The following is a 15,616-nucleotide window of genomic DNA, read 5'->3' as shown; positions in this document are numbered from 1 at the left end:
TTTGTAGAATTTGGAGTAGTCCCACTGAATGGGTATTTTTTTAAAATGTAGAAGAACAAAATGCAGAAAGCTGTGCTACTTTTTTCCTGATGAAAGCTCTGTTGTTTAGTTTGAGAAAGAGATCAGACATGCATTCCATTCCAGATTTTAGGTGTATGCATGAGAACCTATGCATAACAGTCTCCAATCACACAATTCTAGAACAGATTATTGGTGTAAGGGTAGGAAGAGGAATTCACACCAAAAAGAAAAATTAGCAGCAGACGTCCAAACGGGATAAATGCTATTGCTTTTACAGATCCCCTGCAAAAGGGCCATTCAGTAGAGGACTCCCCTTGCCAGTCTTGGCTAGAGGTTTGAGTATTGCTGAAGAGCATACCATTTTAGGAGGGAATGCCTTGGTTTAAAATGGCCCTATTTTAGTTTTATTTATACATTTTACTCACACTTAAATATATATGGTTTTTCCAAAGTATGTATGAATCAAACTTAAAGTATTTAGTAAATCAATTTCTGCTATCAAGACATCAATTAAAATAGGGAAATCAAGGGGGGTTGATAGGAGGTTCAAATAGAGATTACGTAGGGGGGTCAAATAGGGGTTAGATGATGAGACACTGCTTGATGAAGGTGTCTCATTCAACCTACCTTCCTCCACTGAAGTGTTCCCAAGCAGGATGTATTCACCATGCCCTCGTGATAGAACAACTCCCAGACTGTGGTTTGGAAAAAAGCCAATGTTTTCTAGTAAGAAGACTCATAAAGACCTACATGACATTAGAATCCACACTCAAAGAACATTGCTGTTAGTCTATAGGAAGAATTGGTTTTTTTTTTGCATGTAAAAAACATTTGTTTTCATGGAAAATTAGGGAATTGTATTCCAGCTTCATCTTGTCACTGCTAGCCAAGTATTTTTGTTTCAACTTGAGACAGCTGTCCCACCTGCATTTTCAACGGGGATAGTCCAGGAAGGTCTGCACCACATGCTATTTCTCAACATGTTATCTGGCCCTAAAACAGGTCTCCTCAGACATTACTCCGATTACAATGTGTCATACACAGAGAGGAGGCTATAGTCATAAATAACATGCCAGCACAGCTCAAGTAGTAGCTGACTGAAACAATTTTGGTGTCTTCACAAGTGTTGAATTCAGAGACATAGCTGGGTTAGTCTCAAATATCAGTATGCAAAGGGATCTTGTAGCATCTTTGAGACTATCTAACTGAAAGAAGTTGTAGCATAAGCTTTCGTAGACAAGGTCTTCTTCCTAAAATCAGGGAGGTGTAGTAAATGTTGGACAACAAATAAGATGACTGTGCAGTTGGTTCTTTGTTGCTAGTCCAGATAATCTGGGCAGTGCTTAACATTTTAAGATTAGACATGCTGGAGCTCAAACCTGCCCACACCACCAAGCCTTCCACCTTACATGGCCTTTACATTAATCCCTGCTGTATGGAGGCAAGTTGTGGTCACCTTTTAAAAGATGCCCTCCAACTAAATCTTGGCTAAGAGCTACTAAATTCTAGTTTGATGTTAGTGATAGCCAAAGGAGAGGAACCATTTGAAAATTTTATTTTATTCTCCCTTGCTGATATTGCTTATTGACTTCTGCTTACAGCCTATGTGTCTAATAGTCGTTTTAGCGACTGTACATAAATATAACCAATAATATAGTGGGACAAAAATGGAGGGCCACCTTTTTTCCCCCACACCAGAGACAATGACATCATCTCCCAGAACACAATTTACCAATCCTTTGAATGCCAAATAAATAGGTTTATCATCTCAGTAGGTGGGTAGGCTACACTAGGAAGACAGAGAAACCTAACACATAAACTGATCAGAGAAAATCAGAACAATATTTCAGGAAATGGTATAAATTAGTCCCCATGGAAACACATCCCAGTGTTAGCACTCTTTCTTTTTTGCAGGTGAATGATTCTGTCACTGACAGCCCTACTACTCACAGAAATGTGACAGGAAAACCCACACATTATTCCCCGGATTTTGCTGGGGAGGGGGGGGGGGGAGTACAGAGTACTGAGGTCAAAGGAAGGCTAGCTTTCACGGTGTTCCTTTTTTAGTGAGATTAAAACAAAGAGATCCCTGTTAAAGGGAAGGTTGGTTGGTGATGATTGTATCTTGTTGATTCATATGTAGGATTTTCTCACTTGAACTATGCCTATCTCTCAAAGCCAATATCAGTTTTATTAACAAATAATCCCATACCCACAATATAAAAGCAAGCAGGCATCCTCCAAAGGGTCTGTTCACTCACCTAAAGGGTGTGCCAGTGATATCCGTAAAGAAATAGTCATTAGTGAGGAAGAGAACCCGTTTCTGGTTGGAAAAACAGAAAAAGAATAAAAATCCAATAAGGTACTTCCCAAAAGGCCCATCATATTGCAAATGCAGAGAAAGGCTAAATCATTTTACAGATACATAGACAGAGCAGTATGTAGTATGGTTAGAAGCAGAAATGAAGTTTGTTTTCTAAGTGAGACTGCTGATCATGTCTAAGTGGTACCTGAATTTCTCAAGGGACATCTGCCATCCCTCCAAAGGGCATATTCAGCCATCTAAAAAATGGAATTTTCTTATCCAAAGAACTTCCATGCAGAGAGGTTGTATTTTTCTACACCAGATGGGAGCTGAATCCAGGTCATGGCAAATGCATTAAGTAATTCCATCATATGGGTAGCAGTCTCTATGGTTAAAGAAATCTTACTAGATGAACATCTTCTACAATGTTTGCTAAGAGACCTACTGAGTTCAGGAAGACTGAGTTGTGAGTAGGAATGAGATGCATTCATCTAAAACTACACCCTTAACCAATTAATTGCTTAGGTTTTAAGAGACTAATTAACTAAGCCTGAATTTAAAGCAACACAAATGAATATGCCTGATGTAAAGCTAGGAGTATTTTTATATTCCCAAAGTACACTTCCCTTCTGCCATCCACTTGGAGAGGCCTGACCCTGCCTGGTCCAAGTCAGGTTCTGACTTGTCAGCCCTTGAGAAAACTATGACACAGATATCTGCCTCATAGCAGAGGGCCTGGAAAAAGTCACACTTCCAGAAAGAGACTGGGCTCCCACAGTGTGCTACAAACAGTGCTCCAGGTACCCATGCTTACTAAGGCAATATGTGCTTTACTTAGCTCCTAGATGATATGCAAACATGTCACACAGCAAGCAGCATCATTCACTTGTATGAGAGAAGAGGGTGGGAGTTCTTCTTGGATGGTACCTTCTATCCAGTTTTTGTAAGTACAGTGGTACCCCGGGATACGAATGCGCCGCCTTACGAAATTTCCGGGTTACGAAAAAAATCCATTTAAAAAAACTGTTCCGGGTTACGAAGGTTATTTCGGGTTACGAAAATTTTTTGTGCTTTTCGGCGCTATTTCGCCGAAAGCGCGCTTTTCCCCATAGAGCCTATGGCTTTTTCGCCTTACGAATTTTTGGTTACGAAGCGGCGCGGAAGAATTAATTTCGTAACCCGGGTACCCTGTACTTGTAAAATAATATAATATATTATATATATATATTTGAAAGAAATATACTGTCCAATTACTTAGGGCTATCTTTTTAGCCAATTAGATAGTTTTTATCTGACTGATTAATTCATTAAATATCACAATCTTATTCAAAATGCATGTATTTTACCATGTATAAAAGACAAAATGTGATTTTTTAACCAGCTGGCACACTGTCTTATCACATATAATCTGCAACAGAATGTGTCATCCTCCTGTGATTTATAGAAACCAGTTCAACAAATCTGTATCAGTAAGGTACTCTCTGAAAGCTTATGGAGAAATACCAATACATGTGCAGGCAATTCAGCAAACATTGGTCATGGGCCTCATAATTTGAACTCTAAAGTTTTCTTGGGTCCTTTACAGATGGGCACCCTAGTACGTACTCTGTATGTACTAGGGTTGCCTGGGGGCGTTTCTTCTAGACGCCCCCAACCCTAGTACGTACAGAGTACGTACAAAATGGCAGCACCCTGTCCACATGGGCACCACCATTACAATGTCATGGCCGTGCCGCCTCCAAATGGAGAGGCGCGGACATGACGTCCTGGCACCGCAGAAGGGCGCCTGTGGTGACCTTTCCGCAGCGCCAGAAGGAGCTCCATTTTGGAGCTCCTTCTTGGTTTTGTGTCGCTGGCGCAGCCTTTACACAGCTGCGCCAGTGACACAAAGGAGAAAGGGGCCGACTGGCCCCTTTCTCCCTTTCCCCACCATGTCAGGGTGTCCTTGGGGCTTCAAGCCCCAAGGACACCTCTTTCCAGACCACGGGGAAGTGGCCTTTTGCCACTTCCTCGCAGCCTGGAAAAGCAGCAAATCGGGGCCTCAGGGCTGCCGCTGTGGCAGCTGAGGCCCCGATCCGTTGAGGAAAGGGGCGGGTACAGGCCACCCCAAAGGGGCGGTCTGTAAACTGCCATAGTTACCCTTAATACTTAGACATATAGTCTACAGCTCTTCAAAGCAGCTGATGCTTTTCAAAGCCACAAAGATGTGCTGGTCTCTTACACTGGACCACTGTCTGTGACACAACAGCAGACAAATTAATGACAAGAAGGTAAGCAGGCATGCTGAAAGATAGAGATCCAGGACATTATAAGAATATCAGAATGAAAATTTGAAAAATTTCAAAGTAGGGATGGGTGAACAACCTTGGGAATACACTGAATATTATAATCAACCACTCCTTGAAGGAATTATCTGAGTATTTATATTTATGGCTTAAAGTCCTTTCCTGCCTGGTAACCACTTCCTAAGGAAAATAAATATCTCACTCTGGGAAGTGGGTGGAAAGCCACAGTGACAACAAAAGAGTCCAGAAAAATCTTCTTTTCTATGTAGAAACTATACTGAGTGTCAAATCCACTGCATATTATGGAGCTTGTAGTACAAATGTGAGAAAGAAAGTTTGAGAAATAGATTTGCAGATAAATGATGGAGAGAAACCAGGGACACAGTAAATGAGGAATGCAGAAAGATGATACCTGTGACCAAAAAGGAGAAGAAACAGTGGATGACAGACAAAACACTCCAAGCAGTTAAAGAAAAGAGAAGCAAAAGAAAAGGGAGATAGAAACACAGTTAGATTCATAAATGCTATTGTCCAGTGATTAGTGTGCAAAAAAAAGATTTATTACAATAATCAATGCAGAGAAATAGAAATCGACAACAAAAAGGAAGGACAAAAGACCTCTTCCACAAGATCTGAGAAATAAAAAAAGAAATTTAAACCAATGGTAGGGATGCTCTATAATCAGAAAAGAAACATAATACATGACCATGATGAAATTAAAAAAAAAAGTTGGAGACATTACACTGAAGAGCTATACAAAAAAATATAAAGGTCAAATGACACATGGGAGAAAGAAACTATGAAAAACCCCAAATTTAGGAAAGAAAAGTGAAAGTCACAATAAAAGCATTTGTGAAGAATAAATCACCAGGAACAGATGACATTCCAAAAGAACTGCTACAATCTGCAGAGACAAACTCAAATATAGTTCAAACTAAAATATGCCAACAAATACGGAAAACAAAACAATGGCCCAAAGACTGGAAGTGATCAATATACATTCCCACCCACTAAAAGGAGATGCAAAAGACTGCAATAATTACAGAAATATTGCACTAATTTCCCATGAAAGTTTCTGCAGCAAAGACTCCAACTACATACAGAGTGAAATATCCCAGAGGTGCAAGCTAGTTTTAGGAAAGAAAGAGGCACTAGGGATCACATTTCAAACATATGTTGGATAATGGAGCACATAATGGAATGGCCTGCTGGAAGAGATCCAAGATATCATCGATCTTGACGGCTTTATGAGGTCTTACCCTTGTTGCTTGATACATGGAGAAGAGTACTGAAGATATTGTGGATGGCCAAGAAGACAAACAAATGGGTCCTAGAACAGATCAAGCCTGAATTCTTCCTGGAAGCCAGGATGACTAAATTGAGACTATCGTACTTTGGCCACATAATAAGAAGGCATGAATCATTAGAAAAAACAATGATGCTGGGAAAGGTAGAAGGCGGTACAAAGAGAGGAAGACCACATGTCAGACAGACTTCATCAGTCTTGAGACTACGGGACTTGAGAAGGGCAGTCGAGGAAGGGAATCTTGGAGTCTCATTCACAGAGTCACCATGAGTCAAAGTCGGCACAAGGGCAGTTAACACCACCAACAAAATGCGAATGTATCAGTCCTTGAAGAAAAATATATTTCTTGCCCAAGGAGACCTTCTTTTGTCCACAACCATCAATCATTAACTGAGAAGTCATCTGCTATCAATCCAACCCTTTCCCTCAAAGTGAGTTTCTTTTGTCTGCAGGAAATGATTAGCAGGTAGCAGGCAACAAGGGTGGGACCCCAGTTCAGTATTTCAAACAGTAATTCAAGGAAATGTGTTTGCACAGTCAAGCACACCTGCATGGAATGGTTGACCCCTCAGTGAGGAGACCTTTCCTTGTAAGACAATCTGTGACAATAAGAAACTATCTCCAGAACTATCTCTAGTTTGCTAGCAGCACTCTTTTTGCTGGAGAAACAGGGAGGCTTAGAAAGGAAAGACCAACTAGCAGCAACATGCCTGTGTGGAATGTGCCTTGGCTCTGCTCTAATTCATCAAACACTGCTCTCCCAAGTAACTTGGTTGTGGCAGAACTGCACACCCAACAGATGGGCAAGTTGGAGGTACAGATGGGGGTGGGGTGGAAACATGGGAGGGAAGGTGGCAGACAGTAGGATGATGGTCTGTCCTTGTGGCTATTCCCATTCCCGCTGCAGCCACATGAGACTGTTTCTCCCCTTCCCTCATCCCATCCCTACCCCTCCTTCTGCCCATTAAGCACTAATCTGCAGTGTTCTGGAAATCCATCTGGCACAGTGACAGCAGGAATCAAGGGGACTCGAGGCAAAAGCATCCATGCTTCATAAAGACAGCTTGCTGCTGTAGGGGAGATTTGTGACCTGGCTGCCAGCTGAGCATTTCAAAAATATCTCAGCTAACTTCACTGACTGGCCAAGCATGGCCAGCCCAATAACTCTCAAGGGAGCTGCTGCCACACAGACTGGGTCGTTTTCCCATCTTACCCTACTCGATTGGAAAAGGAGAAGGCCTGGCCTCACCCACTAGATCTGATTCTGTCTATTGCATTTTGATCACTGTTAATATTTTATTTCTTTTGGGATCTCTACCCTGCCACACAACATGTATCTTACAAATATCAATAAAGCCACAACAGAAAAAAATATACTGAAATACAGTATTCTTCTAAAACAGCATGGATGTGAGACAAGAGAAGTCACCATAGGTACTAAATATTTACTGTAGCTGAATTATTGAGAACAGAGTACAGTGGGTCTTTGGTAACCACTGGTGTTTGGTTCCAGAACCCCCAGCGGATGCCAAAATCTGTGGATGCTCAAGTCCCATTGAATACAATGGTGTAGTAAAATGGTGTCCCTTATATAAAATGGCAAAATCAAGGTTTACTTTTTGAAATTTATTTTTAAAAATATTTTCAAGCTGTGGATGTTTGAATCCACAGATAAAGAATCCGTGGATATGGAGGGCTACCTGTATAATAAAAATTCCCCATAACATCTACTGGATTGCAATGTTCTTAGTAAATTTTCTAATAAACTTTAGGCTTGAGTAAGCAGGGAAATCTAGACACTATACTTTTATTGATGCAGCCTAAAATTGCATTGGCCTTTTTAGCTGCCACATCACACTGTTGACTCATGTTCAGCTTGTGGTCTACTTGGACTCCTAGATCCCTGTCACACATAGTTTCATTCAGCCAGGTGTCTCCCATCCTATATCTGTGCATTTTATTTTTCTGCCCTAAGTGCATAACCTTACATTTCTCTGTGTTAAATTTCATTTTGTTAGCTTTGGCCCAGTTTTCTAATCTATTCTGGTAATTTTGAATTTTGATCCTGTCTCCTGGAGTATTCGCTATTCCTCCTAATTTGGTGTCATTTGCAAATTTGATGAGTATGCCCCCAATTCTGTCATCCAAGTCATTGATAAAGATGTTGAATAACATTGGCCCCAGGACAGAGCCCTGTGGGACCCCACTGGTCACTTCTCTCCAGGATGAAAAGGAGCTATTGTTGAGCACCCTTTGGGTTTGGTCGGTCAACCAGTTACAAATCTATGTAGCAGTTACCTTGTCTAGCCCACATTTTACAAGCTTGTTTGCAAGAATGTCATGGGAAACCTTGTCAAAGGCCTTACTGAAATCACGATATACTGAAATCAAGATATACTATATCCACAGCATTCCCTTCATCTACCAAGCTGGTAATTTTATCAAAGAAAGATAAGTCTGGTATGACTTCTTTCTCTGAAATCCATGTTGACTTTTTGTGATTATGGCATTGCTTTCTAGATGTTCACAGACTCTCTGTTTAATGATCTTCTCTAGAATCTTTCCTGGTATAGATGTCAGACTAACTGGACGATAATTGTTGGGATCCTCTTTTTTCTCCTTTTTGAAGATGGGGACAACGTTTGCCCTCCTCCAGTCTGCTGGCACATGTGATAAAAGCATTATTAATGTGATAATTTCCTTAGTCTCACCAAAATATCTTAAAGGCACTGAACCATATCTGACCTTGGAAGCTAAGCAGGCTCAGATCTGGTTAGTACTTGGATGTGAGACTGCCAACTAATACCAGGTGCTGTGGAATATATTTCAGAGGAAGGAACTGGCAAAACCATCTCTGAGCATTCCTTGCCTAAGGAAACTTTATTAAATTTATATGGTCATCACAGCTACCTGTTGAAGATGCTTTAGCTGGAAATCCTCAATGGCCCATGGGGCCTTTCCTAACTCTATAATACTATGATTTTCAGTCAATCAGTGACTTGAAGGCACATACTCCCTCTTCCTCTCTCTCACACAGCATTCTCACTGGGTTACTGTGAAGTTAAAATGGGACTTGAGGAGAAATTCTGATACTAAAAATAAGAGGGGAGGGAGAGAAAAACATGTGGCATGTGTTTAAAAATCAACATAAAGCAGATGGGAAGGGGGGGGGGGGGAGCCAGAAAGTGTTCAAAAGACTGCTACTTTAGTTCTGTTGTTACATATCTAAATAGTATATTAACTCTATATGTCAGCTGCCTTGGAAAGGTTTCTTACCCTGAAAGGTACCATAGAAATTATAGTATTAATGAATGAATATTTTTCGCATCTTATTTTTTTTGTTTGCTAAAAGCATTTTAGATTAAGTAAGATTCTCTTGTATTGCTAAAAAATTAAGTTGCACTTTTATTTCTAGACAATTCATTTTTATGTCAAAAATATCTGAATAAACTTTTTACCAGATACTATAATGACAAGCCACTGAAGACAAAAGTAAAACATAATATTGTGCCTATTATTAAATGGGGAGAGAACTTTTGTATCAACAAATGATTTCCCCCACTCCATCCTCTTCCAGCATTGTTTTTCCTAAGTGTTCATATTAACGATGAAGCATATATAGTTTATATGGTACACATAGATTTACATATAAGATTAGATCTGCCTTTTCAAAATCTCATGCCCAATATTAATGAAATATTAATTAATAACTATAATTAATGCAGGTTACGAGATGAGTTAGCCTTTGCATATGGGAGCATTAAGGAACTGTAAGTATAAACTGACAGCAGACAAAGTCTGAAGTATTTGTGTGTGTCTGTTGAGGAGAAAGAGAATGCAAGTTGGGAATAAAAAGGATCTCCTGTGAGATTCATTGCTAACCTTTAAAATAAATTTCATTATTATCTGTGAGAGAAGCAGAATACAGAGTTAGCTAATTAAATCCATGGAGGATCCAGAATTGGAAAGAAATGCATGTCATTCTTCAGAAAAGCAATGGGTGTGTGTGAGCTCAAAAGGCTAGTTAAGCCTGACGTATTGGCTTTACCCTTGACCAAAAAGAAAAGAGTTACTGTTACTAGCACTGGAGTGTCTTTCCATGGGTTACAGATTTATATATTATTTCCAAAACCAACAGAATCTACTTAATCAGAGGTAACGGTGAGACAAAAAAATTATGTGTGTGTGTGTGTATGTGTGCATAAGACAAGGAGAACTGGTCTCTCTCACTGAATAATTTTTCTGCTCTCTTAACAAAAACAACAGTCTTTCTCCAGTCTCAGAGTCCATTTTTTAAAGTGGATTTTAAAAAAAATCATCCAAAACACAGTTCATAATGAGCAAGAAACCCCTGAAGAGCAATACTGTGAAAGAAGGCACAGACTGGTAAGAGAGAGCTAATTAGGTGTCTACAAATGTCACACAGCAATTAGAAATGAAACATTGCATTGTGCTTGTGGAGCCTTCTGAAAAATAACTGAACTGCTGCAGTACAAGTGTGCAAGAACTATTTCAGTTCAACAGTCAAATTGGGTGATTTGTGGTGGGAGTATTGTTGCTGAAGATTGTTTTTTTTTAAGGGGACAAAAACTTCCAAACAACAAAAAGCAAGCTTGATAATAAATAAAAAATAAAAATAAAAAATATGCTGACAGGTCATATTGTAATAAGGAGGTGTTCATTAATTAATTAATAACATAAATAAATAAAATAAAGAGGATTTCAACCATCCAATTTGACCCAGAGGTTTTGATATGGGCAGCCAAAGGAGACCTGACAGAGCCTATCCTTGATCTTTAAAGTTTTATTTTGACAAATATGAATTGTATGTTGTTTCAAAATAATTATGTTAAGACATGGAATAAAATTAAGAAGGATATGTTAAAATGGGAGAAATCTTATTTATCATTATTGGAAAGAATTTTGGTGATAAAAATGAATGTGTTGCCTAGAAAGATATTTTTATTTCAGACAATATCTATTTTGAGTACTGATGTACAATGCAATGGCAAAAAGATATACCCAATATATCCATGATTGTATATATCTAAGTTTGCATGGCAAGGGAAAAGATCAAGAGTTAAATATAAAGTATTACAAAATGGAAAGGAAGAGGACGATTGGGCTTATCAGATTTGAAATTGTATTTTGCAGCCTGATGTTTGATTTGGATGAAATAATTGTGATGTTGAGAAATAAAAGACTATTAAGAGTTGAAATAGCATGACCTGTTTGGATGGCATGGATATTTATGATATCATAAAGTCAAAGCTAATGTAGATTTTAAAAATCATTTTGTGAGACATGCTTTGGAATAGGTATGAACCCAGGCTGTGCCCAAAAATGCCTCTGTAGGTCTCAGCACATAAAGCTTTTTATAGAAGAGAAACAATAGGTAAAGAAAGATGGCTAATGTATCCAAGCCTCTTCAAAATTTGTCAAGGGGAAAATTAAATTAAGTCAAGAGAGCAGTTAGTAGAAGAGAGATATAATTTTAAATGGTTTTCTTACTTACTGTTATTGGAAAGATTTAAAATTGATAAAAAGATTTATGGTTTTGAACAAAGTAAGTAATTTTAAATGTAATTGTGTACAGATGATGAACATATAATTGCTAAAATGTATAAATGTGTGTTGAAATTTGAAATGGAGGAAGAACAAGTTAAAGAATGTATGATAAAATGGGCTAAGAATTTTGCTTGTAACATACAGATAGATCAATGAGAAAATATGTGGTCAAAGGGACTTAAATTTACATTGTGTTACGATCTTAAAGATATTGTATATAAAATGATGTGTTGTTGGTGTATGGCACCAGAGAAACTGTCTAGAATGTATAAAGGATGATCTAATGTTTGTTGGAAATGTTACCAACATGGAGGGACATTTTACCTTATGTGGTGACCATGTGAGATAGCTTTTGAAAATTGGATTCAAACACATACATTAATACAGAGAATTTTAAAGATTAATATTTAACTAAAACTAACTGGAACTCTCCTCTGGGGATTTATGGATGGACAGTTGGAAAAGGGACATGGAAGATTACTTCATTATAAAACCATGGCATTAAGACTGTTGTATGTGCAAAGATGGAAGAAACCAGCATTATCTATTATGGAAGAATAGTTCTTAAAACTGATAGATTCGATTAGAAAAAGGTCATCAGTGACATTTCTTAAAGATGGGAAAGCCCTTATAGACATTTTGCAAAAAATGGGGAAATGATTAGGTATCTTTGAATTTTGACGATTAGAAAGAATAGGCCACTGATAGTAGGGAGTATGTTCTAAATTTGGAGAGAGAAAATTGAATAACAATATCCATGTATAGCCATCCACTGGAAGATCGGAAATCACCTTTTCCTTTCTATTTTTTATACTCTATAATATCATATTTTTGCTTTTATCTTTTTTCCTTTCTCAATCATTGTAATTCTTAATGTATTTCAAATAAAGATTAATAAAAATATTTTTTTAAATTAGGAGAGATATTTACATATATGTAATACTTACCCAAACTCTACATTTGTGTACTACCTAAATTTAATCTCCAGTTTTGCAAATGTAGATCATTCTATCAGTGTATTTTGCCAATTTATATTACCTTTCATTTCTGTTCTCTTTCTCTCCTAAAGAACTCATGTGTTCTGATTAGAGATAGAGAAAATACTAAGTAATTAGAATCATATAATTGGAAGAAACCACAATGGCTATCTCCAAAGATCTTCAGCCGCCAAAGAAGGAGACTCCACCACACTCCAAAGCAACATATTCCACTGTTGAACAGCTCTTATTATCAAGGAAATTCTTCCTAATGTTTAGACAAACATCTCCTTTTCTTTGAACTTATTGCTCCATGTCCTAGTTTCTGGAGCAGCAGAAAATAAGGTTGCTCCATGTTCAATATGACACCCTTTCAAATATTTAAACATGGCTATGAAGTCACTTCTTAACCTTTTCCAGCTCCCTAAGCCACTCCTCATAGGGCATGATCTCCAGATTTTTTACCATTTTGGTAAACATATGGGTTTTGAAATTTTAATACACACATAATTTATTATCATTGCTATTTTTGCAGGTTTATGTGACTTTGCTTTTATTCTGTGCAAGCTGAATGGATCATCTTGCACAGAACGGATCAAAAGCAGGCAGGACAACAAGGAAACATGAATACTCACTCCTTTATCTACCGGCACCTTCACATCCATTGAGAGGTAACCTGTTTCTCCGTTTATCATTTTTGTCCGTAGCTGCATAGGGAAATATAATATCTCCATTAATGTCTTCAATTGGATAAAACCTTAGGTACTTTTGATCTTCTGATAGTTGTAGTTTGAGCTAATAATGGACACAGTCTGAGCTGGTAGTTGGCTTGGTCATGATCCTTGTCACACACACTCCCCCAGCATTTCTCAAATTCAAACACATTTAACATACACCACCCTGCCTAAAATACATTATGTCTGTTTTTCTGTCCCATATACACCCCCTACTCTTCACGAGGAGGAGGTATTAACTATATAGTTCCCCCACACTGTTCTCTTCATGTAAATTGCTCTCTCTCAGCTTGCAAAGCAGTTGTCTGGCATGTTGAGGGAGCTCCATTTTCATGGAGGAAACAGCATGTGGGAATGGTATTCCATATGCAAAGACATATCCATTGAAACCACACTCCATGTCAACCTGTAAAACAGCTATTTGGCAGTGTGGGGAAATGTAATTTACATGGAGAGGTCTGCACTCAGGAAGAATAATTTCCAGATAGTTTAATGTCTGAGAGAGTTGTGCTCCTCCTAGCCTGTCAAATATCTGAACAGTGGGCTAAGGGAGTGTAATTTTCAAATACTTTTTATTGGGTTTACACATAAAAAACATAGACAAGAGACAGAAGCCAAGACAACAACATCAACCAACAAAACACAACCCCGTTGCTCCCCCTGGATTATATACATGAATTTTTGTACTTCCCTACCTAAGACACGAATATGTATCTTTTGTGTACTTCTTGATCAGTATTCTCTACATTTACTCCTTCCCATGTGTTTACAAGGCTAAACAGTTATTTCATACTTCAAAACTCAAAAGCTGCTTGACTTCTCATCCCTCCTTTCTTCTTAAGAAATTAAGATTAATAAATGGATCCCAATCTTTCAAAAATTTGTCTGATCATTTCCCTCTAATCATAATGGATAGTTTTTCCATTTCTGCCAACTCTAGCATTTTTAATACCCATTCTTTTTTGGATGGTGTTTCCAGGTATTTCCATTTGCTGGCATATATAGTTGAATTAATGGTTGAATGGTGAGTCCACAGGTAGGTAAATTCCATGGATTCAATGGAATCAGCAACAGGATTCCAGTGAAGGACTCATACTCTGTATATTCATGTACATGTGCAGTTTTAGATTGTCTTGTTGGGATGTCCTACTCTGTATGTTTGTTGTTGTTGTTGTTGTTGTTGTTGTTGTGTGTCTCTAAATCATTTTTTACTTATGGCGTCCTTCAGTCGAACCCATCATAAAATATTATTTGTATGTTTCTTCAGAGGGGGTTTGCCATTGCCATCCTCTGATGTTGAGAGTGTGTGAATTGCCCAAGGTGACATAGTGGGTTTTTATGCTAGAACAGGGAATTGAATCCTGATCTCCAGAGTCATAATCCAACACTCACCCCACACTGGCCCTCTACTCTGTTTGCTGCCATCTTTAATGTTAACCTCCAGGTAGAAGCAGGGCTTTTTCTGTGGTGGAAACCACTCACTAATGGAGCACACATGGCGAAGCACTTGCTTTTCTCTAGTTAGATTATAAAGACATTTGTCTTTCAGCAGACATTCAATCATACATATCTTCTAACACTTCACAGATGCCAAGCAACATCAGAGTGTGTTTGTTAGGATCAAATGTTATTAATGAGGAAGAACACACAAGCTAGGAGATGCTGCAGCAGTTTGCTTTTGCCTGTGCCTATAGGGAAGGGTGAGATTCTGCAACCTCCTTTCCTTTTTTGCCTGCTGAGTGAACTAAGTGCAAACTCATTTGGCACTCAGTTTACAGCAACTGAAATAAGATGAGGACAAAGGGGGAAAGTGAGGAGAGAGAAAGAGAGGCATTTTAAAAGCAGCCAAAAATTGGAACTGAAGCACATGAAGGATATGATCCTATTCCCATAACTTGTTTTGAGAAAAAAGCAGCCACCCCACTTGAGGCACTTACTGTTTCATCCACATCTTCCCATTCTACCTCAGAAAGGTCCACACTGTTATAGTTTGGTTTGGGCTTCAACTTCTTCCCTTCTTTATACTGGAGTTTAGGAGAGAAGCAGAAAAGCAGAAAAATACCTGAAAGCTCTTGCTGCCTAGCAAGTCATTCACTCTCTAAAATATAAAGATGATATTCATTGCTCATAGCTTAACTAGACAATCATTGGCCTATAATCTAAGGACTGTTCAATCATTATTACTTTTGCACATAGAAAAACAACAACAATGGGCTGATATGAAGGAACCAAACAGTGTTCTTTCATCCAGCCTATTATGTGTGAGGAAATTGTATAATTTGCCCATCATTCAGATCACAGCACCAGGTGTGAGTAAGTACCACATGTGACATGTGGATCCTCAAGTCTGTTTTTACAGGTCATGGAGATTTCCACTTGATGTTCAGGAAAAAAAAGCCTCTCCTCAGCCAAAAATAGAC

The 15,616-nt window shown here is 38.4% G+C and overlaps 1 protein-coding gene across 1 annotated transcript in view; it reads right to left on the bottom strand.

The window, feature by feature from the left end:
• Positions 1 to 15,616, bottom strand: part of LOC121930893 (voltage-dependent calcium channel subunit alpha-2/delta-4-like) — a 113,873-nt gene that overhangs the window by 37,788 nt on the left and 60,469 nt on the right. The window contains exons 14-17 of the mRNA XM_042467857.1: positions 15,134 to 15,220; positions 13,098 to 13,169; positions 2,283 to 2,344; positions 649 to 716 (exon numbers count right to left, since the gene is read on the bottom strand). Coding sequence (XP_042323791.1) covers positions 649 to 716; positions 2,283 to 2,344; positions 13,098 to 13,169; positions 15,134 to 15,220 — 289 coding nt within the window. The remainder of the gene's footprint in view (positions 1 to 648; positions 717 to 2,282; positions 2,345 to 13,097; positions 13,170 to 15,133; positions 15,221 to 15,616) is intronic.

The sequence above is a fragment of the Sceloporus undulatus genome, chromosome 5 (genome assembly GCF_019175285.1).
Source record: "Sceloporus undulatus isolate JIND9_A2432 ecotype Alabama chromosome 5, SceUnd_v1.1, whole genome shotgun sequence".
Taxonomy (NCBI): domain Eukaryota; kingdom Metazoa; phylum Chordata; class Lepidosauria; order Squamata; family Phrynosomatidae; genus Sceloporus; species Sceloporus undulatus.
Note: the sequence above shows the minus strand (reverse complement) of the source record. Positions and strands in the feature narration are given on the sequence as shown.